The sequence below is a fragment of the Phodopus roborovskii genome, unplaced genomic scaffold, assembly GCF_943737965.1.
Source record: "Phodopus roborovskii unplaced genomic scaffold, PHOROB, whole genome shotgun sequence".
NCBI lineage: Eukaryota > Metazoa > Chordata > Mammalia > Rodentia > Cricetidae > Phodopus > Phodopus roborovskii.
Genome location: NW_026126448.1, coordinates 18,427,928 through 18,454,832, shown reverse-complemented (window position 1 = coordinate 18,454,832; position 26,905 = coordinate 18,427,928). Strand labels below are relative to the sequence as shown.

At 49.4% G+C, this 26,905-nt stretch overlaps 1 protein-coding gene across 2 annotated transcripts in view; it reads right to left on the bottom strand.

Moving 5' to 3' along the window:
• Positions 1 to 26,905, bottom strand: part of Nkain1 (sodium/potassium transporting ATPase interacting 1) — a 37,086-nt gene that overhangs the window by 4,183 nt on the left and 5,998 nt on the right. For both annotated transcript variants that reach the window (XM_051188933.1, XM_051188934.1), the window contains exons 2-3: positions 2,572 to 2,709; positions 839 to 919 (exon numbers count right to left, since the gene is read on the bottom strand). In XM_051188933.1, the coding sequence (XP_051044890.1) occupies positions 839 to 919; positions 2,572 to 2,709 (219 nt within the window). The remainder of the gene's footprint in view (positions 1 to 838; positions 920 to 2,571; positions 2,710 to 26,905) is intronic.

The following is a 26,905-nucleotide window of genomic DNA, read 5'->3' as shown; positions in this document are numbered from 1 at the left end:
TCTCTCTCTCTCTCTCTCTCTGTGGGGTTGTGGACCAAATGTGAGCTCTTGGCTGTTTCTGCTGCAAGCCTTTGCTCTGCCATCATCGGCTCTCAGCCTCTGAAACCCAAATGAAACTCTTTCTTTTGTAAGCTGCCTTGGTCATGATGTTTTATCACAGCAACAGAAAAGAAACCACTGCACACCCATACACATAAAATAAATAATAAATGAATCTAAAGAAAGAACAACCTGAAACTTAGAGAGAGGAAGCCACAGTGTCAAACTGCTGGGCCATGTTCAGCAGGGGCTTAAATGGGGCAGGGTCAAACGATGGAGCCAAAGTTCGTATTCACATATTTGGCCTCCTTTATATCTAAAAATAGACGTTGTGTCTCCATGGGCTCGCTCTTCTGCCAGCCACACACTCCTGCTTTGTCCTCTTCTCCACATGACATAGTTTGTTCACTTTCTCCCAAACAAATGCCACCTAGTCTTCCCTTTCTGAAAATATTGATCCGTCCTGGACCCATCACATCTTCGTGCCTGTTCGACATTTTCACCTCCTTCCCAGGCATTCTATCACGAGGCTAGCACACACCTTTGGATTTTTACTGAGCCTGCGGTCAACGGAGTCCTCGGCTCATCTTCACAGCAAACGCTCTGCTCTTAACCTCATCAGTTCCATCATTGTGAGATGTGAGAAGAGGCCAGGAACAAAAATGGAGGCCAAGGGGGTCGCATGGATCATTTGAGTGTCCCGAGGGGAAAAGGTGTGTGGAAGAGACCATGTCCCAGCCCCCAGTAGGGACGGCACAGGTCAGGCTGTGCTCTGCACATCACCAGGCCGGGGGCTTACCTGGGATAGCTGTCCAACCTCCAGGTAGAAGCAGATGATGAAGGCATTCCAGCCAACCCAGAGCACCAGCCAGGCAGCGTACTGCAGGAAGCAGAGGTGAGTTCAGGGTGGGGCTGGGGGCGGCTCAGTCAATGGAGACAGACTTCAAGGGTAAGGGGGTCTTGGCAGTAGAGGTTACAAGTCCACATGCATCCTACACAGCCCTGAGGGCAGGCAGGCATCTCGTCTCCCCTTTACTAAAACCCAGAGGCAGGCTCAGCTTCTCTGGATCACACAGCTAGGAGGAAGGACTGGCCCTTAGCCCAGGCCCTTGCAGAGGAACCTCTTCTATATGTACTTCAATTACTTTGAGGACTTTACTAAAAATACAAATTGAAGGCTGGGCGGTGGTGGCACACATCTTTAATCCCAGCTCTCGGGAGGCAGAGACAGGAAGATCTCCAAGTTCAAGGCCAAGAGTAAGTTTCAGGACAGCCAGGGCCACACAGAGAAACCCTGTCTCAAAAAAAAAAAAAAACCAAAAACCGGACAAACAACACGAAACCAAAACCATCGTGGGACAAGAGAGAGCAATGGCTCAGCAATTTAGATGAAAGTTTTGTTCCCAGCATCCACACAAGGGCAGGCTCACAACCACCTGTAGCTTGAGGCCCAGGGGATCCAATGCCCTCCCCTGGCCTCCTTGGGTACCCACACTCAAGTGCACCCCTTCATAATTAAAAAGAAATAAAGCCTCAAAAACACAAACTGCAGGGGCTGAAGAGATGGCTCAGTAGGTGAGGACACTTGCCACCAGAGACAGCATGGTGGAGCTGGCCTTCAGGAACAGAGAGGACCTAGGATGAGCGTGAGTAGGCCACTGGCAGCACGACAGTGCATGTCCTTGATACCACACCTGATCAAGCACGGATGTGGGTTCATCTAGTGAAAAACTGTTTCCCTTGATATGGCCACCTGTAGGGGCGCTGAGGACCAGCACAGAGCATGGCTGAAGATGTCTGCGACTAGATATCTAGAAGACCATTAGTGGTGGAGGGTTCTGGGAATACCACCATACCCCCGGGGCTGGAGCATAGGAACTACTGACCTCAAAAAGTCACATAGGCTATCTTGAGACCATGTTGTCCTTTTTTTTTTTTTTTTTTTTTTTTTTTTTGAGATAGTGTCTCACTGTGTAGCCCAGGCTATCCTGAACTCTCCATGATATTGCCTATTTCTCCCAAGTTCTAGGATTACAGATACGCATCACCACACCTGCCGGACCCCATCCTCAGTGAACATCAGTCAGTAGGGACAGAAGCCATGACTTTCTGATGATGCTTCCTTGCTGCCCTGGGAAACACTGATGAGGCCCACCACTTCTTTGTCCCCAAAACTTAGGGTTGGTGATAGTGTGGGAGTCCTTCTCCAGACCTGGCTCTGCCTTTCTTAGCTGTGTGACCTTAGGGAGACTCTTCCCCACTCTGAGCCAGCCTCTTTTCCTCAGCCGTGTGTGTGTGTGTGTGTGTGTGTGTGTGTGTGTGTGTGGTGATAGGGCTGCTGTATGGTGAGACTCACACATAGGACTGAGCACTCTGCCTGGCCCACCCTGGGCAGTTGACATATCTTGCTTATGGCATATCTTACACTATCCCCTGGGAAGATTCTGTAATGGAAAATAGCACCCAGGTATGCTCTGAGCACATAATTTTGAGGTTTGGAGAGGTGGGGGCAAAAAAAGCAGGGGAACATACCAGGATGAGATACCGGGACCGATACTGCACGGTGCCAAAGATGCCCAGGATGACAGCCATGATATGTAGGAAGTTGGCCAGGATGGGAGCCCACTGGTAGCCCAGGAAATCAAAGATCTGCCGCTGGAGTGCAGCCACCTGTGGAAGAGACAGCCTGCGACAAATGCCACACAACGGGACATAGACTCAAGATGCCTATTCCCTCAGCCACAAAGGGGTTATACAAGAGGAAGTCAAGGCCTCTACGGCTGAGCCAGGGTCCTGGCCTCTCCTTCCTGCTGGCAAGCCCTTCCTGGATAACTCAGAAAGACCATCTCAAAAAACAAACAATGAGACATGGGATGGAGGCAAGATGGCTCAGAGGTTAAAGGTGCCAACCACTGAGCCTTACTACCTGAGGTTGGTCCCCGGGACCCAAGTGGTGAGAGTATCGACTCCCACAGTTGATCCTCTGATATGCAAAAGTGTTACTCCAAATAAATAAATGTACTTAAATTGTTTTAAATCTGGGGACTGGGAATATAGCTCGGCGGTAGAGCGCTTATGTAGCATGTGCATTACCTTGGGTTAGATGCCCCAGCACTAAAAGCAAACAACATCTCATTGTCTGCTTAGGAATGAGTTGAGGGGATCTGGGTCAAGCGAGAGAACCTAGGGTCTCTTCCTACCAGGATAGCACAGGCTGATGCCTCACAGATGGCACAGTTTGGGCAGCGACCAAAGAAGCTGCAGGCTTGGACAGGACATGAGGGGAGCCTGGTAGTGCCAGGCCCAAGCCTGGCACCTTCCCATCTGCCTCTCGCTGGTGACAATCCTCACAAGGCTCTGCAGATGGTCAGAGGCATCCCAAGTTCATCTCTCCCTGCACATGCCTTGGCAGGAAGATGGACCTGGGATCGTTATGTCATCTTGAGGAAAGAGAACATGCAGTTTGGAGAGGACAAATGACTTGCCCAAGGTCACACAGCAGGCAGGTGGCAAAACAGATCTTTCTCTGCCACCTGTCTCATCTAGGCACCAAGGTACTGTGCTTCCCAGTAGGCGCTGGCTCAGGAGTTAAGGGGCTCAGGTGGAGAGTGGGGAGTGTACCTCCATCTGCCGGGGAACTTTGCCCTACTGAGACTCGGGCTCCTCACCTATATACAAACATTAACGGACTCCACAACACTGTCCGACTTGGGTGGCTGGCTGGCTAACCTTGAGGGAAGAACCCTCCAGGCTTGTCTTCCTCATCCCACTCTGTCTTTTTAAAAAAAAAAAACAAAAACATTTCTCTCTCCATGTGTGTAGTGTGTGTGTGTGTGTGTGTGTGTGTGTGTGTGTGTGTGTGTGCAGGCGCAAGAAGGCAGGTCAAAGGACAACTTGCAGGAATCATTTCTTTCCTTCTACTATGTAGGTCCTAGGGAGAAAATTCATGTTGTCAGACTTGGATTCGGGTGACTTGTACCATCTTGCTTCTATTCTTTCCACAACTGAAATTGGAACTGGAGTCTCCACCTCCTTTTCAAGCCCTCCTGTGTGAAGTACAGCTCACTTCTCACCCTCCAGGGATGGGAGGACCCCTGATGAGTCCATCCCTAACCCTGGATGCTGCTGTTCCTGCCACACACAGCCATCACCTATCCATCCAGCACTGAGCTCTGACGATTTACCATCCACTAGACATGGAATGTGTCCCATCCACTAGCTCCTTTACATCTTAGAACAGTTAGTGTTTGTCACCTGTGCAGGCTCTGAGGCCCCCACCCTTTGGAAATAGTGTAAAGAGTGACAGGAAATCAGACAGCAGGAGCCCAGGGTGCCAGTCACGAGCCCCAGGCCTCCATGAGACAGATATAAAGAGGCTTTTACTTCCCATTACTTCCCGGACTAGGGAGGTGGAGACAACGGGGTTCCAAAAAGAGGCCAGCATGGGCTACAAAGTAATACCTTGTTTCAAAAAAGACAAAAGCAAGAAACGAAACAACCCCCCCCCCACAAAGATATTCTTAAAACTCTAAATTGGAGTGGGGGTTGTGGAGGAAAATGGCTCAGTGGGTAAAGAAGGTGCTTGCCACACTGAGCCTCAAAACCTAAGTTCTCAAAGCCCACATGGTAGGAAAAGACCAACTCTTGCTGTTTTCTGATCTCAACAAGTACATTTAGGCACAGTGGGCTAGTACACACACACACACACACACACACACACACACACACACACACAAACACACATGGAGAGAGACGTATACAATAACATTTTTAAATTCTAGTTTGCCAGCTAAATGCACCTTGACTCAAGATGAGTGGGAAACATTCTCAATAAACATTGTGGGTACTGTCTGGCATTGTGGCGCACACCTTTAATCCCAGCACTCGGGAGGCAGAGGCAGGTGGATTTCTGAGTTCGAAGCCAGCCTGGTCTACAGAGTGAGTCCCAGGACAGCCAGGGCCACACAGAGAAACCTTGTCTCAGAGAAGCAAACAAACACCATCTTGGGTGCTTAAGAATTTTGCTGGGAGTGATGGTAATGGTATACAACTATGATCCCAGCATCCGGGAGTGGAATCTGAAGAATCAGAGTTCAAGTCCACCCTTGGGTGCACAGTGAGTGGCTCAGTGGGAGCTGACCTTGCACTTGCAAAAAACTTTGGGCCCTGTCTTCCTGATTCTTGAGCCCATGGGTTTGTGTGGCCTCTCCTGACACTGCCATCCCCTGTCCTTGGCCCTGTCCCATGCACTGCACCTTTCCTGTAGTTTCTTCAGGAAGTCTGTTTCTCTTTCCTCCTCCCATGCTCCAAGGTCCCAAGAGGGGCTAGCAGCCTTTGAATCCTAAGGCTACGTCTCCACCTTCACTGCTGGCCACGTCACCCAGTTTCCCAGGCCTTGCCCTGTCTCTGAAAACAATTTTTGTTTTTTGCACACAGGATCCTGCTATGGAGCCCAGGCTGTCCTGGACATTGAGATCCTCCTGCCTCAGCCTCCAGAGTGCTGGGTTTACACACCCACTCCATCATGTGTAGTACTCACTGTAAATCTAACCTGCTGGACCTGGTCCATTTCCAGTGCCCACTCCTCTGATGTGTCCGGATGCAAGAGCTAGCACCTCCAGTTCTGACTCAAGCCTTCTTCCTGCTCTTTAACATCCCCGAGTCGAGGGGTCACCAGTGGGACAAATCTCCCATCCGACCACTTTCACCATTCATGCTTTCTCTCCACTGGATGCTTCAAGCCTCCTTTCCCAGGCCTGACTCACACACACCCGTTCACCTCGCCAGAGTGAAGACCCAGTCTGCCTGGCTGCCCTTCCCCTGGCCCTTAGCTCCCCACCCCCAAAACCTGATTATTTATTTATCAGGTGGCTGCCAGCTGAGGGGGGATGTTGTTGCTATGGGAACCTTCAGCCCCTTGTCAGGGCTGCTTCTGGTCTCAGTAGGATGCTCTTGTCTGTCTAGACTCCAACCCCAGGAGCCCAATCCCAGGTGGGGACTGGGGTGGGGGTGGGGAATAATACAGATGGATCCACCCTAGCCCCAGGAAGCTGACTGGGGCAGAGGCAGGGAAGAGGCTGGGCAAAAGGCCATGGAACTTCATCAGAAGCCTCCAGTACCTTAGCCCTTGCCCATCAATTTTGCAAGTCAACTATTTCCTGGGCCAATATTCCAGTGTGCGGCCATATGCCTTAGTTGCAGAAGTCTGGCTGTCTGGGGGGAGAGGAGGGTGGCGCCCTGAGAGTCCCAGAGGAACGGAAAGTGCAGCCCTATTCTTCTGACCGACTGGAGGAGCGAAGCTCCCCATTTGGGGTCCAGCAGAGGAGTAGAAACAGTTTAGTCAGTGACTCATCCTGCAACCCTGGGCAGGTCCTTTTCCCTCTCTGGGCCTCGGTTTCCTCGATAGCAAAGTGTTCTATCACATAAAGCACTCAGCTAACAGGGTGTCTCCAGTACAAGGCAGCAGCCTCCCATGTGTCCTGAAGCCCCCCTTCCCAGTGGATTTCTGAAGCAGCTGACAAAATTATACATGACTCAGCCCCTCATCCGTGAAATGAGGGGGTGGGCTGAAGCTGATGCCGCAAGCTGGAAGGAGCCCGGGAGATCCACTAGTGCAGCCCTCATTAGGCCTCAACACAGTGACAGCTGGGTGGGACAGTCACTTGCCTGAGGGGAGGGGTCTCCCGGCTCCTAAACTGGACCCACCCCAGGGGCTCCACCTGGGGCCAGCATTATTGTGTGTCAGCTGGAAGAGTAGAGTGATGGAGACCAGGAGGGGCTTTACCATGGACAGAGAATGCACCTTCTGTTCCAGGCCCCAGGGCTACTACGGACAGGGGGATGTGAGGCAGTGAATAAACCATGTGGCCTCTGTCTTAGAAAGCATCGGTCCAAGGCGTTATACACTTGTAATGCCAGCACTTGGGAGACAGGGCAGGAGGGCCTACTGCAAGTTTTATGCCAGCCTGGGCTATATAGTGAAACCAACCCTCAAAAACCAGAAAGGGGGGGGGAGAAAAGAAAGTGGAAGGAAGAAAGGAAAGAGAGAGACGGAGAGGAGAGACATGGCCTCCTGGTGATTGATATTGGGGACTACTGAACAGGGAGCCCCTCTTCTGTGCCTAGTGGTCATTGGGGACACCTGGTGCTTTGACGTGTACACACGGTGTCCCTCCCTTCTTTACAGATCCTTGGCAGTCCTCCTCCCAGCCCAGATCCCACTGGAATCCAGCCAAAGCTATCACTGTTAAGTCAAAAAAGCAAGCCGCAGAGCAGCATGAGTCCTCTGTGTAAAAAACAAAAGCCAGGAGAAGACAACAGTTATGAGCAGTCATCTCAGGGGAGCAGAGCATGGCGACCGGAGACGAGGCTCTAAACACACATACAGCTGGAGCTGTGAACTGGCTCACAACTAAGATGGAATGTGTTTAAGAAAGTTAAAGTCGGCTGGGCGGTAGCGGTGCACACCTTTAGTCCAAGCACTCTGGAGGCAGAGGCAGGCGGATCTCTGTGAGTTCAAGGCCAGCCTGATCTACAGAGCTAGTTCGAGGACAGGCTCCAAAGCAATACAGAGAAACCCTGTCTTGAAAAACAAAAACAAAAAAAAAAGTTAAAGTTGGGGGTGGGGCAGCTGAGTGGCAGTGTATAAGGCTGACTCAAATCCCAACCCTATGTAAAAAAAGTTTTTAAAAAGTAATATGGCAAAAAAAAAAAAAAAAGTAATTATCGCACACCTATAATCTTGGCATTGGAGAGGTAGGAGGATCAGGAATTCAAGGCTAGCCTCAGCTACACATTGAATTCAAGGCCAGCCTGGGCTACATAAGACTTTGCTGCAAAAATAAATAGATAAATAAATAAATAGACAAATAAATAAATAAATGAGCCAGGCTGGTGAGGCGGCTCATTGAGTAACTGTGGTTGCTGCCAAGCCTGGCCACATGACTCTCCACGCCCCTGGGCTAGCCTGTCCCAGACTTCCTGGCCCTTGCAGCTCTGCTCCCTCCAGCCCGACTTTATCCAGGTTCATTTCCTCTTCTCCTTCAGGGGCTGCAGGCCAAGAGCATTTCGGCCCTGATGCTGTTACCCAACACGAGGTGGCTGACTTTGGAACCTGGTCCTATATCCACTGTTTCTCTGGACTCTGTAGGGAGGTGACAGAGTAGGTCAAAGTGCACCTCCTAAGTCACCCTGACACTAACTATTCTTTCTCTACAAAACACACTATTACACACTATTCTGAACAAACACACAGCATCCATTCAATTACCTATAGATGGTTCTTTAATTTTTTTTTTTTTTTTTTGAGGGGGTTTCATTGTGTGGCCTTGTGTGGCCTGGAACTTGCTCTGTAAACCAGACTGGCCTTGAACTCAGAGATCTGGCTGCCTCTGCCTCCTGAGTGCTGGATTAAAAGTGTGCACCACCACCACCTGGCTTAAAGATTGTTTTTAAGATTGCATTTATTCGTTTGTGTGTTGATAATGGCGTGTGTGTGTATGTGTGTGTGTGTGTGTGTGTGAGAGAGAGAGAGAGAGAGAGAGAGAGAGAGAGAGAGAGAGAGAGGACAACATTCAGGTCAGTTCTCACTTTCCACCATGTAGGTTCCCAGGAATTGAACTCAGGCCGTCAGGCTTGGCAGCAAGCATCTTTACCTGCTGAGCCAACTCAGTGCCTTTTGTGGACCAAATTCTGGTGAAAAATGAGCTCAGTTCCTGTCCTGGGGACATGGCTATGTCATTTCTTTCCTCTAAGGACACTAGTACTAAGCTAGAGAAAGGAATGAAGAACTTGGACAAGTGAGGAGTGTCATTCTCATACAAAGGAACAAACCAAAGCCCCCAAGACAGTGACAACCTTAAGGGTCTACCTTAGTGTACTTTATTAAGTTCCACTGTATACTGGCCTTCACATTCATATTACAGTCTCTAAAACCATTCCAAGGCACAAATGGAAACTGAGGCGCACAGCTGTGGAAGGCTCATGAATGAAGACACTGCAGGACTCAAGTTCCAGCCACTGTGTGGCCGGCGTCCCCTGCCACACACTCTCAGAGCTTGGTGATTGAGCCTGTCTATAGGCTCCAGCTTTTAATACTCCCACCCCTTAGGAGGCCTGCTGGAGGGGCATTCCGCTGGGAAAGTAGGCACCCTCTTCCTCACTTTAGATCTCTGTATCTAAACCCCAGATTGCCATCTGTCTGTCCTCGGGCCCTCCTGCTGTGGCCCAGCCCTCCACTCAGACTGGGTCAGGGGGAGCTGGGAAGCAGTTGGTCCTTACCTTCTGGGTAATTAATCCTCAGGGACCAGCTTGGAGCTTTTGTGAGGCCCAGCAGGCTGATCTGGCCAGTCTGGTCCTGTCAAGAGGCAGGGCCTTGGCCTATGTATCCATGGCAACTCCACCCCTTCATCTCAGTGACCACTGACCCATACTCCTTTCTCAGCTGGGAGCTCCTGGGGCCCCTTCTGCACAGCTCGGTCTCACTATATCTCTGAGCTGGCAGCTCCATTAGTGCATGATGACTGGTAGTGATCCAATTAACATATATCTACATTAATCTGCATAAACCCTAGAACAGCCCAGGGCAGGACTATGATGGGAAAACCAACAAAAATCAAAGTACTCCCATCACCCTCCTGGGCCTTTTTCTTCAATCACCACCTGGCAAACCCTTAGAAGCCACAAAGGGAGACAGTGCAGAAGGCAATCAGGCCTCTGTGACTCAGTGTCCTCCTCCAGAGATGGAGACAAGGCCATACTCCTTGCAGTGCCGTCAGAAACCCCAGGACAACCAACTCAACACCCCTGTCACTCACTCTCTTCCTGGAGAGTCCACAGAAGCCCTATAGAGCTTGCACCTGAATCTAGAGTTGCAATGCCCCATGTCCAGCCTGATGCTGCCTGCTTAGACCTGGACCCTCATTTCTGGGTTCTGGCAGGACATGGATATGAACCAGATTGTTTGACTTTCTGGTGGACACCTCTTATAGGCTTTGCCTTTGAGGGAACACATTGTCCACCTCCTAACCCCCTCCCTGGCAGAGCAGAGGACCCTAACCCTGCTCTGGCCTAGCACCACTCACTATGGACAGCAAGAAGCAGTTTATGGTGGTAGCAAGAGGCAGAAGGTGCTCTGAAGTCAGACTGCTCGAGTTTATGATGCTACCTACCTACTTTGTGAGCTTGGGTTCATTTTTGCTACAAGCTCCAGGTTCTCCATCCTATGCCCTCCCTATTTCCTGGAGTTGTAAAATTAAATGAGTTCACCTATGTCATTAAGATGGTGATAGGGAGGGCTGGGATGGGGAGAGCTCAGTTCATAAGGTCCTGCTACACAGGGATGAGCACCTATTCTGACCCCAGAATGAATGTAAGTTGAGCCTGATGGCAAATGCTTGTCCTTTTGGCTGTTAGCCTAGCCTTCAATGGCAGAGCAATCTCTCCAGTCTGTGGGGCACACTTACAGTCCCAGTGCTGAAGAGGAGGAGACAGGCAGATCCCTGGTGTTCTCTGGCCATCCTTAACCGTGAGCTTCCAGCCCCAATGAGATACCTTGTCTCAAAACAAAACAAAAACTAACAAAAACCCCATCTCCAAAAAAAAAAAAAAAAATTTTTTTTTTTTTAAAGAAAAACAACAAATCACCATCACCACCAACAACAAAAAACAAGGTAGCGGCCCCTGAAGGGCACCTGAGGTGAACAACCTCTGGCCTCCACACAAAGCACTCCCAAACAATGAAAAGATAATGACAGGAAAGAGAAGACCCCTGGAATCCCTTGGGGCATTCAGGAAGGCTTTACAGAGGTGGCAGGTGAATTTGGCAGAGCACCATGCCTGCACATAGCAGGACACAGTGTAGCCATTACACCATTTCAAGGGAGCATGAAAAGAGGGTGGGGCATATGTAAGAAGTGAAGGCAGGCTGCAGAAACATGGACTGTGAGAGGAAAGGAGAAGACAGGACGGGGATTCTGAGACTTAGTCGTGGTTCTGCAGGGCTTTTTCTCTGAGGAATAATCTCGCATAAGGAAGCAAAAGTACGGCATGAAATAAGGCACAGATGACACAGGAGTGAACCCCGTGGCTAAGGCAGGTGGACTAACCATTCCTCATTACCTAGGAGTTTCTTGCAGCAGAACACTGAGAGGCAAACAACAAAGTCCTGGCAAAGTTGGGCCAGGCTGGGATAGTATAGATGACTGAATGGATACAGCAAGAGGTGACAGGGAGGGGAAACTGAGGCTGGACCTCAGACTCAGAGCTGCATCCTGGAACTCACTCTGTAGACCAGGTTGGCCTTGAACTCACTGAAATTCACCTGCCTCTGCCTCCGGAGTGCTGGGATTAAAGGCGCGTGCTGCCGCCGCCCGCAAGGTTTTTAATTAAGTATGTGTGCACACATGTGAGTACAGTCCTGATAGAGGACAGAAAAGGGCATCAGATCCTGGAGTTAGGAGCAGTTTTGAACCATGTGAGTAGGTGCTGGGAACCTAGCATGTTCTTAACTACTGAGTCATTTCTTCCTGAGGCAGAGGAATGCTAAGCAGACAGCCAGGAAAGTTGGGGCTTTGAGGAAGAGGGACTGGAGATGGGGGATCAGGAGAACACATGTGGGATGTTCCTGGCAAGCTGAGGACAGCACTCAAAATTCTTTTCCAAGCTTGGGTTCCAACTCTCCCAGGACTCTCAGTTCCTGGCAATGCTAACTTGCTCATCTTCCTATGTCCAGCCCTCTTGAGGGCCAGCTTCCAGATGCAGGCCCTCTGCAGGCTCTGGAGCAGGCAGGGCAGACCTGGAAGGAGACTGCCCTCTGAAGAGGAGCCCTGAAGGCAGGTCTTCCGAGCCAGGACAACTCAGCACAAAGACCTCCCCAGAGATGCTGGCTGCAGACAAACATCCAGATAAATAAAACGCCGATTAATCAGATCCCCTGACTAAGTGCAATGCACACCACCCTACCACCCTATAATTAAGCCAAAACCTCCCCGACAGAAAGCACCTTAACGGAGCCGGCACTTAGGCACAGGATTAATTATGGCATTACTCTGGACTGCAGCAGTGCTAAGTGGGAGGGAGATGAGGCCAGGGAAACAGGAACAAAAACAGCTTTGGCCCTTTTTTCCCTTTCTATAGATGGGTAATAGAGGCTGAAGGGGGTTTTAACACTTGCCAGAGGTCACATGACTAGTAACTGACAGAGGCCAAGAGGGTGTGTTAATAGCCCAATGATGGCTGTATTTTCCAAATTCATCTTCAGACCCTGAACAATCTCCATCAAAATAGTAACAACTTTGGTTTTAAAGAAATGGACAGAGCACAGTGGCCAAGCACTCAGGAAGCAGAGGCAGTAGGAGCGATGTGAGTTCTAGGCCAGCCGGCTCTACAGAGGGAAACCCTGTCTCCAAAATCCACAATAACAAAACAAACAAAAGTATAGGTGTAACTCTGCAGGACTTTGGATTAGACAACAATTCCTTTGTTGTGATATCAAAATCACAACCAGCCAAATAACGAAGCAGGCAAGTTGTACATCATGAAAATGAGGAATTTGCTGGGCCTGAGACAGGAGAAACTAGAGTTCAAGGTCTGCTTGGGCTCTAGAGTGAATCCCCCCCCCTTTTTTTTTCTCTTCTAGAAAGGAGCCCTGAGAAGGACAGTGGATTTGAGTTTAGCAGCTAATTTTTTTAATATACATTGGGGTTTTGCCTGCATGTATGTCTGTTTGAGGGTATAGACAGTTGTGATCGTCCATGTGGGTGCTGGGAATCAAACCCAGGTACCTTGGAAGAAGAGCCAGTGCTCTTAACCAATGAGCCATCTCTCTAGCCCTAGAGTGAGTTTGAAGCCAGCCAGGGCTATATGATTCTTAGTCTCAAAAAACTTTTTCAAAAAAGTAATAGGGCTTGGGTTTGATAGTTGAGTGCATTCTTAGCATGTAATATATGAGCAATACTTAGGAGTGTACCCCCCATACATACATACATATACATACATATATATATGAGAAATTTTATAACATGTCAATTGCATCTTAATTTTGAAGACTCCCCCCCCCCCCCCACTGGCTTTCTGTGTGTAGCCCTAGCCTTTCTGGAACTAGTTCTGTAGACCAGGCTGGCCTCCAATTCAGACATTTTTAATTTATGGGTGTATGTGTAGGCACTGAACATGTGCAGTGCCCAAGGAGGCCAGAAGAAGGTGTTGGTCCTGAAACTGGAGTTTCAGGTGGCTGTGAGTCACCTAATGTGGGTACTGGGACTCAAACTCTGGTCCTCGGGAAGAACTGCTGAGACAGCTCTCCCGCTTCTATAACCCAACTTCCAAAGAGGGAACCAGGAATGGTAGTGAACTTCTGTGATTCTGTGACCCTAGCACTTGGGAGGTGGAAGCAGGAGGATCAGGACAGGAGTTCAAAAGCTAGTCTCCGCTGGGTAACAAGCTTGGGTTATATGAAACTTTGTTTCAAAAAACAAAACAAAACAAAAAAACCAACCAAACAAAAAACAACAACAAAAGAGGAGACCTTGATCCAACTCTTGCTCTTGGGAATCCCCATTCAGAGAGAGACTTTGAAATACACACACACACACACACACACACACACACACACCCCTAGTGAACACACACACACACACATACACACACACACATCCCTAGCGAACAAAATTACTCTGTGCTCAGCGCTATGAGGAAAGGGTCCAGGAAGAGAGCTGCAGTGGGCATGGTCAGGAAACCCTACCTGAGGATGGGATCTGAAAGTGAGGAGGCAACAGGATTAAAGCAAGAGTCTCCAGGAGGGAGGGGGCCTGGAAATTGGCGAGAGCAGAGGGCATGGAGCACACAACTGGAAGGGCTACAGTATCCAGAGGCAGAGCTGCTAGAGGGTGAAAGCAGCCTGGGTTGGGGGAGTACTCCAGTGGGGCTAAATGTCACCTGAAGTGGGGTCACCCCTCCTGGCTGAGGCCACCCTCCTGTGACCTGAAGGAGGGGAGGAAAGCACCCTACCCCTGGCTGACTCAGTGGCTCTCCTGCCCTGAGGCTCCTGGGAAGGGACTGCTGATGAAAGCCAGCCTCACTGCTATGGCAACCGTAACCACTTCTGCCTAAGAGCCAGGTGGGGAAGTCTGCCCAGCAACAGCAGTGGGAGCCAGCCTTTAGGAGTCAGCAGGCAAAGGTGCACATAAGACCCTCCGTCGCAGGACCCCAAACACTTGGCGTCTCAGCCCTGAAAGGTGCAGACTGACGATGCCTTGGGACCTGTTAGTGTCAGCCCTGTGGGATGGATGGAGGGTATGAAGGCTTGAAGGGAAGAAGGGGCCAAACCCTTGGCAACCTTCTCTTTGCACTGCCCGAACCCTCCACAGGCTGAAGATTTATCTGCCTAGGTGTTAGAGGCATTGGCAGTGAGGACTCAATGATAAATAAATGGAGGGTGTGTGTCTCACACATCCACACCCACTCCCTGTCACAGGGGGTGGTGCTTCAGTGGAGTCTGGCCCGAGGGAGGACCCTGCGAAAAGTTATTTGGGATCTATAGGTACGGAGTGTGAGGAGGGGCTGTGGGGGAGGGGGGTTGCACAGGGCATCCTAAGGGGATATCCCCTTGAACAGGCTTGACAGATTTCCGCTTTGAACTTGAGCACAGAATAATGACAATGGCTAAGATTCTGCATGCGCTGACGGTACCGGGCTTTGTGCCAAGCACTTGCATGCACCATCTCCTTCATCCCTCACAACTACAAATGACGAATGGGTCATCATCTCACCCTTCTATGGATGACAATCTCGAGCCCAAGATCTCAGGGCTAAAGGAGGAGATCTTCAGTAAGCCAGATGGTATGACCAGAGCCTGAGCTCTTAACCAGATACCTACAATCTGCCCTTCGTAGGCCTGGAGATTAAAGAGGGGTGCGGGGGTGGGGGGCAGGAGGGACAAAGCCCAGCCACCTTTTGCAATCATGTCTTGGCCCTGAGCCAGAGGGCTGGCAGAATCTGTGTGGGGGTCAGGGGAGTGGCTGGCTGCACAGGAGGCCAGAATGGAGCAGACAGGGGAGGCCTTGTTCAAAGAAACTACTATGTGCTAACACTGAGAAGGGCTCATCTCATGAGGCATTGTATTACAGCTCCAGAATGCCAAGAGCAAATAGCATCAGCTACACCCCTACACCATGTATTTCCTGGTTCTAGAAAGCCTCAATTCAGTTAACCCTCACAGACATACTTCCCAGACTCGGGTCTTTGCACTTGGGGAACTGGAAACACAAAGTAACTGGTAAGGTCACAGGGATGCCAGGGATTTCCTCCAGGGTCTCTGGCTGAGTCCCAGCTCTCACCACACTCACTGCCCATAAGCTAGTCAATCGTCTCTTCATGAATGAGACCCTTCCTGAACGCATGGGTGCCGTGGGTTAGAGTCCTTCCTCCTGAGAATGTCTGTTATGATATTCAGGGAGACTTCCAGGCGGTGGATCACTTGCCCATCCTGTTCCCAGAAGCACCAAGACCACAGAGCAATGTTGATCAGTAGACTCTTGTCCACAATCCTCAAGCAGAGAGGGGCCAGTAGCTGCCACTCTTGAGGGTATTGTCTAGAATTGCACCCTCAACTGGATCCTCAGGAGGAATGGCATGAACCTGCTGTCTAGAACAGTCTTTAAGAGACCCCTGATGCCAGCGCCCCTGTCCTTCCCTGGAGAAATAAGGAAAGGAAACGGATCGGATGCCATCCCCTTTTTTGGGCCTGTGCTGGAGGGACACTGTCAGGGACCTTTCTGGTATTATAGAAGCCTGTGTAAAAAAGTGGAATGTATTCACTCTATCCAGCAGTCATGACCTCAGGTTTCACAGACACAGCTCAGAGAGCCTGGTGATGGTGTACAGAGACCAATATTATTCCAGCCACTGTTTGCAAAGCCTTAGTTAAATGCCAGCTGGCCACGGTAACTTACATCTGTAACCCCAACACTTAAGAGGCTGAGGCAAGAGGTCAGTCTGGGCTATAGAGTTCCACCCTGAGAAACGGCTCAATGGGTAGCAGTGTTTACTGCCAAGGCTAATGATCCAAGTTCAACCTCCAGAACCTTCATGGAGAAGGAGAAAATGTGTACAGGTTGTTCTCTGACCTTCCTTCCATATATGCACCATGGCATGTATGGTGCGAGTGCAAAAAAAAAAAAACAAAAAACTAGGTGCTATGTGTGGTTAATCAGCACCTTCACTTCATGGATAAGAGGACGGGCTAGGAGAGGCAGAGCAATTGACTGCTGCTCATGCTGGGGGAGAAGGAGCACGAGGCAGCACCTCTGCAAGGCGGTGGTGGCACACACCTTTGATCCCAGCCCTTGCTCGAAAGGCAGAGGCAGGCGGATCCTTGTGAGTTTGAGGCCAGCCTGGTCTACACAGCGAGAAACCCTGTCTCAAAAACAAAACAAATGTGTATGTGTGTGAGAGAGCGAGCGAGCTCACCACTGCCCAGACAGAGAGAAAGAGAGAGAGAGAGAGAGAAAGAGAGAGTCACTACTGCCCAGAGCAGTGTGGGGCCCTCATCAGGCCTCCTGAGTCTTCATAAGCCACGCCTCCCCACCCTGCCAGGCCCACTTGTTGGATGAGTCTAGGCTCCCACAAGCCCAACCTCAGATAGCTCCTCACTTCTGCAGAGGATCCTTGTCCCTGATGGCCTGTCTTGGGGATAACAGCTTGTAGCAGCTTGGGGACTGCAGTCCACTCAGATAGCCTGTGGGGCTACTGATCAGCAAATGGGCAGTGACAGGCCGAGCAGGTGGTGGTGCCTGAGGCTGATCAAGCCCCTGGGGAGCCTAAGCCTGCACCCTACTCCCAGGTCCAGATCTTCCTTTAACATCGGGACCTCAGGACCAGGGCAGAACAGCAACAGACGCCCACACATTTGTATCTGAACATTTAAGTTATAAACAGCTGGGTGTAATGGGTCATGCCTGTAATCCTGGGACTCTGAAGACATAGGCCAAGTGATCGATACAGGTGTGGGACCAGCCTCAGCTACGTATCAAGTTCTTCCCAGCCTGGGTTACACAGCAAGACCCTATTCTAACAAACCATCAAAAATAGTGGTTATGTATTAAGACAACAAACCTTTTAGCAACAGCTGGACTTGGCCCATCCCCTAGCATCTGGCTTGCCTCCTGGGCTCTGCTGTTGAGTGAGAAGACTCTTGTCCAACAGTGAGGGGCATGCATGGTCAGAGCAGGTTCCCTAGTAATGTCTAGGTCCCCTGTAAGGACTATAGTGTCTGCTATGAGCAAACTGCTAAATCCTCACTGAAGACACTTTCAGAGGAGAGTCAGTTTACATAGGGACAGACTAGGGTTTGAAGAGCTTGTGGCTCAGCATCAGGAATACCAGGTTCAAGTTCCAACTCTACCACATAGCAGGTATACACCAGAAAACTCCTCTGTTGAGTTCAGCTCGCTTCTTGGCTGAACTGAGGCATGAATACAATGGCTTGTGAAAGGTCCATGCTGACCTCCAAGGGTGTCTAGGAAGCCTTTTCCATGGCAACCTCATATCCATTTTTTCTTCAAAATACTTGTACAAGTGTGTGTGTGTGTGTGTGTGTGTGTGTGTGTGTGTGTGTGTGGACGGCATGTGTGGAAGATCAGGGGACAGCTTTTATATGGGTTCCAGGAACCTAATTGGGGGGCTAGAATTCCTTTGCAAGGTTTTTTTGTTTTGTTTTGTTTTTTGTTGTTATTGTTGTTTTGTGTTTTGAGATAGGGTTTCTCTGTAGCTTTGAAGCCTGACCTGGAACTTGCTTTGTAGACCAGGCTGGCCATGAACTTACAGAGATCTACCTGCCTCTGCCTCCCAAGTGCAGGGATTAAAGGCCACTACCACCCGGCTCTTGGCAAGTATCTTTACCCACTGAGACATCTAGCCTGCCCTTTGTTTTGTTTTGTGAGATAGTTTTATGAAGCCCAGGCTGGCTTTGAACTCACTGTGTTACAGCTGAGGATGGCCTTGAGTTTCTGGACCTCTTGCCTTCACCTCTTGAGAACTAGGTTGACAACATTGACTGATGCTATTCTGGGCCATACTCAGGTTTCCATGCATATTAGGCAAGCACTCTCTCAGCAGAGCCACATTCCCTGCCCTGCATTCCTCCCCATTCTGGTCCGGCACTCAGAGTATCTTCACATGACCACTGGCACCACTGAACCCCAGCACTTGGCACAGAGACCAGCCAATGTCTCACCAGCCAAATGAACCATGAAGCCCTTCATTCAAGTACCCCGTAGTCATCAAGGGCATTCAGTGGGCTATGCTTGGTGACAGGCTCTGGGAAAGGATCCCATTTAAGCCTGGGGGGAGGAGGCAGGAAAAAGGAGCCAAGGAGAAAAGATGGATGGACTGGCCTATCGGATGAGGAGGAACCAGTGAACGCAAAGGCGGTGAGCTGTGGAAGGACCTGGGTGTTCAGGTGAGCATGGCTGAACATGGAAACGTGGGAAGTCAAGACTGAAAGTTAAGGGCCAGTGAGATGACTTAGTGGGTAAAGACGAACACTGTAGGCCTGACTGACTGTCATCTGGAGTAAGATCCCCAAGACCTACATGATAGAAGGAGAGAAATGACTCCCTAAAGTTGTCATGGAGAGCACATGCACACACACAACCCCCCCAACATGCACAAAACAAATAAGTAAATGGAAAACAGAAAGAAAGCTCAGTAGGACAGTCTGGGTTAAGCACAGTCTAGACCACTGATTTCTTTAGTGCCCTGACCAACAGCAGCATTGCCACCTGGGAAATCATTAGAGATTCAAATTGACCGGCCCACTTCAGACCTACTAACCAGAAGTTCTGGGGAATGAGGTCTAGAAATAGCTTGTTTCCTTGAGACAAAAATCTCACCATGTAGCCCAGGCTAGCCTTGTGGAAACCACCCTGCCTCCTCTCTAGATGCTGGGATTACAGGTGATACTTCCCTATCTCTCAGAAATCTTTGAGCGGTCTGGGCAATCCTGATGCATACTCGGGTCTGAGAAGGTGGCTTCAGGCTTCATTTAGAAGGCAAGAAGGCAATGGGGAGTCATGGAGGGTTTTAGGTAGAGGGGGACAGGATCAACATTACATTCTGTTAAGACACTGTCAGCTGCTGAAGACGGATACTGGACTGATGGTGATGGGCAGGTAAGATGTAGAGGACCCATCTCCAGTTAGACAGAGCTGCAGTCAGTTGTAATGTAGCTTTCTATTTAAAAGGGAGGAGCATGGCAAGTCACAGGCCCCTGCTGGGCAGAGGGCCTGTTGCCAGGGTGACTACCTGTCACTCAGAGAAAGGGGGCAGGTCCCACAGAGAGGTCAATGATGGGAAGCTGGTTGTCATGGCAATTTCCCTTAAGGTAGGTCAGGGAAAGGGAAGAAAGAAGGCTGGTTGTCTCCAGGTGCCCCAATATATCCCTCCATTTGCAGAAGAGAGTCCACTAACCACTGGCCCCTACGATCCCCTCTGACTCCATCTAGTTCAGCTCATCATCTCAGCTCTGCCCATCTGTGGTCCCCTTCCCTATCAGGAAGCCACAACCTCTGGTCTTAGGCCATGGGCTGGGGGATTGTCTCCATAGCTACAACCTTGGTAGCCATGGTGATCTCCCCTCAAGAGGCCAGGGCCTCTCATCTTTTAGGCCTTGGCCTTCCTTTGCCAAGAATGCCGGGTGGGGGAGCCGTGGCCAGTCTGGGGATGGTGACTCATGCCAGAGGTGGGGCACAGGGCAAGTAAAAATGGAACAGGGGTGCGCCACTCACAAGGAAGGGCATACTCAACAGAGTCTCAAGGCCCTCAACAAGGAAGCGCAGGATGATGAGGGCCTAACAGGCAGATTTTGTCATGTCCTGAGCCCAGTTTCCCCATCTGTCATCAGAGTCAATGTCTATACAATGGTGCTACCACCCAAGGTTACCAGAAAGTTGAGAAAATGGACCTGGAGGGAGGGTTTGTCCTCCTGATGCTCACAGAGGCACACTAAATCTGGTGGCTTCTCCTTGCTAGTGGGTCACCACGTGGGGGAAGCGCAACCAGCTTGGCTAGTGTGCATGTCTTTAGTTCCTCTCTCAGGAGGCAGAGGCAGGCAGATCTCCAGGAGTCTGAAGCCAGATAGTCTATATAATAAGTTCAAGGCCAGCCATTGCTAAGTAGTGAGACATGATCTCAAGACAACAACAGAAAGCCTAGTATGTATTGGCCAAGGGCCCCTTTATTATTAGTTTTTCTTGAGATGGTTTGTTTTAGAGACAGAGTCTTACGCAGCTCAGGATGGATGGTCTCATACTTCCTATGTGGGTGAGACTGACATTTACCTTGTGATCTTCCTGCCTCTGCCTCCCAAGTGCCACTTCTGTTGGTTTTTGAGGCAAGGTTTTACTATATAGTCTAGACTAGCCTCAACTTCTCCATCCTCTTGCTCTGGTCTCCAGAGATCTGGGATTATAGGTGTATACTATTACACCCGGCCTATTATTAATATTAATCATTTGGTGGTGAACGGAGCCTTGGCTGGTAAATGGTTTCCTCCAGGTGATTTATAACATTCTGCCATCCTGGCATTCCTCATTCACTACAGTGTGCTAAGCGGGCTTGCTGGAAAGCAGAAGCCATGAGGCTTTTTAGTTTTCCTGCAATACAAGGCTGGGGATCCCTGGGAGGGTGAGCCCAAGAGCTTAGCACTCAGACTCTTCATAGGAATGCCCTGCTCTGCCTGCATGCAATGCAGAGAGAGAGCCCTCCTCCAGAGCCCAATGCAGCCCTTGAGTGCTTCTGTGCCTCTAGAGAGTAAGTAGTCCTTGTCTCTGCTGAGGGTGTCCCTGTCTATGACTGAGCAGAAGCTGAGTGGCCACTGCAGAAGCTGGGGCTACAGGGAACTCCCAGGGCTGCCCCACCCCCGCTGGTGATAGGAGTGGCTCTAATTACGCTCTAATTGCTTTCTCCCAGGCAGTTTCTTGGGAGCCAGGGAGTTCAGAGTTCATGAATAAATGAAGAAGGAGGAAGCAGGAAAGGATGTTTATTGATCCACAAATCTCTCCGTGCCTGAGTCTGCCCCACAAACGCTCGGGTCTGCGGTTTGGATGTGAACAAATGTGTGCACACCACGGACAAACTCTCCCTATAACACACTGGTGACTATCATCAATCCCAACCCTTGGGAGACTGAGGCTGGAGGACCAGGAGTTGGAGGTTCCCATCATCACCTCTATAGGGAGTCTGAGGTTGGGCTACAATGACATTTGTTCTCAAACAACAACAAAACATCCTCACCTCACAACAAACTGGTAAGGCTTATGAGGGAGGCTGAGACAAGTGTCCCAACTTTGAGCCCCAGTCTCAGTGCTACCCCTAATTTACAAGATAGTCTAAAACAGACTTCTCTCTAGGCTTTAGCTTTACTGGTGGGTGCCAGGGTAGAGTGGATGTCTGATGGCCACTCTTAAAAAAAAAAAAAAAAAAGAGCTGGAGAGATGGCTCCATGGTTAAGAGCACTGACCGCTCTTCCAGAGGACCAGGGTTCAATTCCCAGCACCCCCATAGCAGCTCATAACTGTTTGTAACTCCAGTTTCAGGAGTCCCAAAGCTTTCCATGGGGGGAAAAAATGAATGCACATAAAAAATTTTAAAAATCTTAGTGTTCGCATGCCAATTAGGGAATTGCAAAGGGTCAGGTCACTTAGGTGTAGGGCTGGGAGTATGGTCTCCAGATAGGGCCAAGTTCTGCTTTAATTATCAGCGCTTTGAAACAATACACCAAATGCTGGGATGGAGGGTGGTACACACCTTTAATCCTAGCATTCTAGAGGCAGAGGCAGGCAGACCTCTGTGAGTTTGAGGCCAGCTGGTCAATAGAGTGAATACCAGGACAGCCAGGGCTGTTACAGAGAAAAACCCAGTCTTGAGAACAAACAAGCAAACAAACAAACAACAACAACAACAAAAAAAACCAACCAACCACACAAAACCCCCAACCAAGTTCCGAAGATGCTAAGGCAATCTGATCAACACCACGCATTAAATGACCTACTTTGTCTGACCCATCTGTGTTTCTAGGAACTAGTTTGTATCAGGTGCCCGTAAATAATATTGGTCAGGGGGCTGGAGACACAGCTCTAATAAGAGCACTCGATGCTCTTGCAGAGGATCTGGGTTTGGCTCACAACCACCTGTTATCTCCAGTCCAAGGGGATTAGATACTTTCTCTGAACTTCCTTGTGTTCCTGTATGCATGTGATGCACAAATGCAGATAGGCTCACACATAACACACACACACACACACACACACACACACACACACACACACACACACGAAATTATCTTCCTGGGCCAGTGAAACGGCCCAGCAGGAAAAGGTGCTTGCAATGAAAGTCTGGTGATCTGAGTTTGAACCCATATAAAGAGCAAAGGAGAGAACCAGTTCCAATTTGTCCTTTGACCTCCACACATGTACTGTGCGGCACATATGTACACACACATCATGCACAAACACATCATAATAGATACATATAATATCTCAATTACAGAAAAACAGAGCAAAGCCAAAAAAGAAAACCCAGGTGTGGTGGTGCATGCCTATAACCCCAGCACATGGAAGGTGGGAGCAGGAGAATCAGGAGCTCCAACTTCAAGGCAGTTAGACTACAAGAGACTGCATCTCAAAACAATAACAAAGAGGCTCTGCTTCTCCTGACCTAGGTAGGGTTTACCGGGTAGATAACTATACCCAAGGGTTTTTGTTTTGTTTTTTGAGACAGGGTTTCTCTGTGTAGCTTTGGAGCCTGTCCTGGAACTCACTCTGTAGACCAGGCTGGCCTCGAACTCACAGAGATCTACCTGCCTCTGCCTCCCGAGTGCTGGGATTAAGGGTGTGCGCCACCACGACCTGGCTAGACCCAAGTTTTTTTCAGTATCACAGCACAGTGCTGGGTCTGAGAGGCCTGGGCTACCTCCACTCCTGAGCAGCTGGGCCAGCCCAGGTGGGGATGGCAGGGACCCTCAGCACACACCAGTGGAAGGAAATCTTTTAGATCCAGCTTTACTTCTACTAAGAGCCGCAGTGTATGGGCGCTGGAGAGATGGCTCAGAGGTTAAGAGCACTGGCTGCTCTTCCAGAGGACTGGTGCTCAGTTCCCAGCACCCACACTGTGGCTTACAACTGTCTGTAACTCCAGTCCAGGGATCTGAGCCCTCTTCTGGCCTCTGCAGACACTACATGTATGTGGCACATAGACATACATGCAGGCAAAACACTCAAATACACATTTTAAAAAAGGAACTGCAATGTGAAACCCTGACTTTGGGCACCAGGCAGATGCTGCTCAGTGGTTCTGCCCATTCTTGGAGTCCTCAGCTGAGAAAAGGTAATGCTGTGGTGGGGACTTGACATGCAATGGTGAGGACCTAAGGGCCTTGAGCTTGGATCCCAGCCCTGCTTTGGATGCCTGGTGACTGCAGTAGTCCTCTGGATGCTGTTTCTGTAAAGAGGGACGGTAGCTGTCCACCACACATGGGTCGGCACGTAGGAGCAGAGGGAAGATACATGGGCTGTAGCAAGTAGAGCAGTTACAAGCTCAGGTGTGTCCTAAATACATGTCACTTCTATGGAGAGACCTTGTGATCCATTTCATGTGTGGGGAAACAGAGTCCCAGGGAGGGATGGAAGTTGTCTAAGGTCACAGAGTCAGATACTCTGTGAAAAGCCAGGGACAGCAAGAGTGTCCACACCTTGGCATCTCCAATGACTCAGAGATGCTGGGACATATTTCCACAAGACTGATCCATCTTGCTCATGACTGAAGGACTCCAGGGGACCTGAAGCTCCCTAGTAGCTTAGGGACCAATCATCAGGAGCTTCCTGGTGGATCTAAGACTGGATTGTACAGGCAGAGTGTCAGACGATAGGAGTGGCTGACCTGCCCTCTTGACCCACCTAGCTAGCCCACTCCCAAGGTGGCTGCAGAGGCCATGGAAACAATCCAGGGGCCCCAGGACCACAGCACCATTTGTCAGTTTTGCATGGTGGCGGCAGACTCATCTCCATGGCAACAGTGCAGTGTGAAGGCATCTCAGCATCATTAGGGAGCGCGTTGAGTAGTATAAACAGAGGCTGCAGTAGATTACACGCCTGTTATGAGCAGTCTCGGGCTCGCAGCATTGGTAATTATGCCTAATTGTGCATTTAATTGTGTAATTGAAAACCCACATCTTTGGTTCAGGCTGGGGCTTCAGAAACTACCCCCCTCCCCAAAGCAAAGAAGACTTAGGAGCCAACCTGGACTCTGAGAAACTCAGGTTGCCTCTTCTCAGGCAGGGGGTAAAATGCATACTCTCATTGTTCTGCTTCCAGGGTCCAGAACTCCACCAGGCTCAGAATTAGGGAGGGGTGAGGAAGGCACAGGCTCAGGGTAGAGGGTCCTAAGAATACACTTTTCACTATTTGTTACATCAATTTATGCTACTGGCACAGTCCTCTCAAGACCTACCATCTGGTGGTGGCAGAAACCTGGGTCATCTTCAGATTTATTACATATCCAGGAAGTCATCCAGGTGGAAACTCAGAGATATTGTCTTGCTCAAGGTCACTGAGCTACAAAAAGACAGGACTGGAACTCAGAGCCCAGGCTGACCTTGAGCCTAAGTTCCTCCAATCCACACCTTTACCCCTTATATTTATCAGCTTTTTTTTGTGATGCAGGGCCAGGAGACTAGAAACCTACCACCAAGGCTAACAGTTCACTTCAAACCTCTGTGTTCAATTCCCCACCCTGCTGGCAGAAATGAATGTCTCCAGAAGGGAGGTGTGTGTTGACACTCAGTGCTCTCAGTCAGTCTCCAAATGACTCCTGCTGCTCTGAGTCAGGACATCAGGGAGCCAGGGACAAGACACTCAGCTCTACTCTATGGCTTTGAGTTTCCTCCTTCTTTTTAACAGGGTCTTATGCAGTCCAGGCTGGCCTCAGACTCACTACGTAGTCAAAGATAATCTGGACTTCTGGTCTACCTCAGCTTCCTAAAGTGTGTGTGCATGTACTACCACATTCAGTTTTTGTGGTGCTGGGACTGAACCCAAGGCTTCATACATGCTGGACATCAGGCTTGGCAGCAAAAGCCTTTACCAGATGAGCCATTTCACTGACCTCCCTTTAAAAGATATTACTAGTGTAAGGGATGAAGAGATGGCTCAGTGGTTAAGAGCACTGGCTGCTCTTCCTGAGGACCTGGATTCAATTCCCAGCACCCACACGATGGCTCATAACTGTTCCATAACTCCAGTTCAGGGAATTTGAGGCCATCTTCTCACTTCTATGGGTACGAGGCACACACATGGCACACAGACATACACAAAGGCAAAACACAAGTATGTATGAAATAAAATTGTAAAATCAAATATTTTTGGTATATACATGATGGGAGAGGTTTAGGTGCCATGGGGCACAAAGTTGGTTTCTCTCCCCACACCTTTATGTGAATCATGGGACATGAACTTAAATTGCCAGGCTTGCTTAGCAAAGTTCTTTTGCCAGCTGAGCAATATTATTGGTCTCTTTCACGCTCTTTTTTTTTTTTTTTTTTTTTTTTTTTTTTGTTCCTTTTTGAAATTAGGCTTCCCTCCCCTCTCGAGCCCTGGAACTTGCTATGTAGACTAAGCTGGCCTCAGACCCACAAAGATTCTCCTGCCTCTGTCTCCTAGAATGTTGAGATTAGAGATGTACACCACCAAGTTTTTTTGGGATTTTTTTTTGTTTGTTTGTTTTTGTTTTTTTTTTTAGTTTTTGCCCCTTTTTTTCTTTTTCTTTCTTTCTTTCTTTCTTTCTTTCTTTCTTTCTTTCTTTCTTTCTTTTTTTTTGGAGATAGGGTCTCACTATGTTGCTCTGGCTGTCCTGAAACTCACTCTGTAGATCAGGCTGGCCTCTAACTCATAGAGATCAGCTTGCCCCTCCCTCCCAAGTGCTGAGATTAAAGGCACGGGCCATCACTCCTGGCTCTTGTGTATGTGGTTTTCTGTTTGCTTGTTTTAAGACAGGGTCTCACTTTATAGCTTGGGCTGGCCTTGAATTCACTACATAGACTCAAACTCTCAGCAACACTCCTGTCCCAGCCTCTTGAGTGCCGAGGTACAGAAGCTGTCACTTATCTACTATTTATGTAGTTGTAAATAAACCAACATCAAGGGGCAGGCATCTAACATAATGCCAGGGTCACAGCAGACACCACACAGAAAGACAGGATTATTACCCAAGTCCCATACATTCCACTATAAATCCAACATTTGGGACAGGGAAGCAAGAGGATCAGGAGTTTTGAGGCCAGCCTGGGCTACATGAGACCCTGTCTTTAAAACAAAAACAAAAACCGCAGAAAGAAGGAGGAAGAGGAGAGAGGAAGAAAGGAAGAGGAGGAGCACCGGATAGATGGTTCAGTGATTATGAACATTTATTTGCTCTTCTTTCAGAGGACCCAAGTTCAATTCCTAGCACTCAAATCAGGTAGTTCCCAAAACTCCTGTAGCTCCAGCTCTAGGGGATCTAACACTTCTGACTTCTGAGGGCACCTGCACTCAGGCAGACACATAATTAAAAATAAATCTTTTAAAAAGTAAAAAGGAGCCAGGCAGTGTTGGCGCACGCCTTTAATCCTGGGACTCGGGATCTCCAAGTTCATGGCCAGCCTGGTCTACAAAATGAGTTCCAGGACAGTCACGGCTACTCAGAGAAACCCTGTCTCAAAAAACAAGCAAATAATAAAAGTGAAAAGGAGGTGGCAGAGGGCTATGACACACTTAGAGATGCATGGATCATTTATAAGAATGATCTTGATCAGTAAAACTTCTGATCTAGGTGGAGA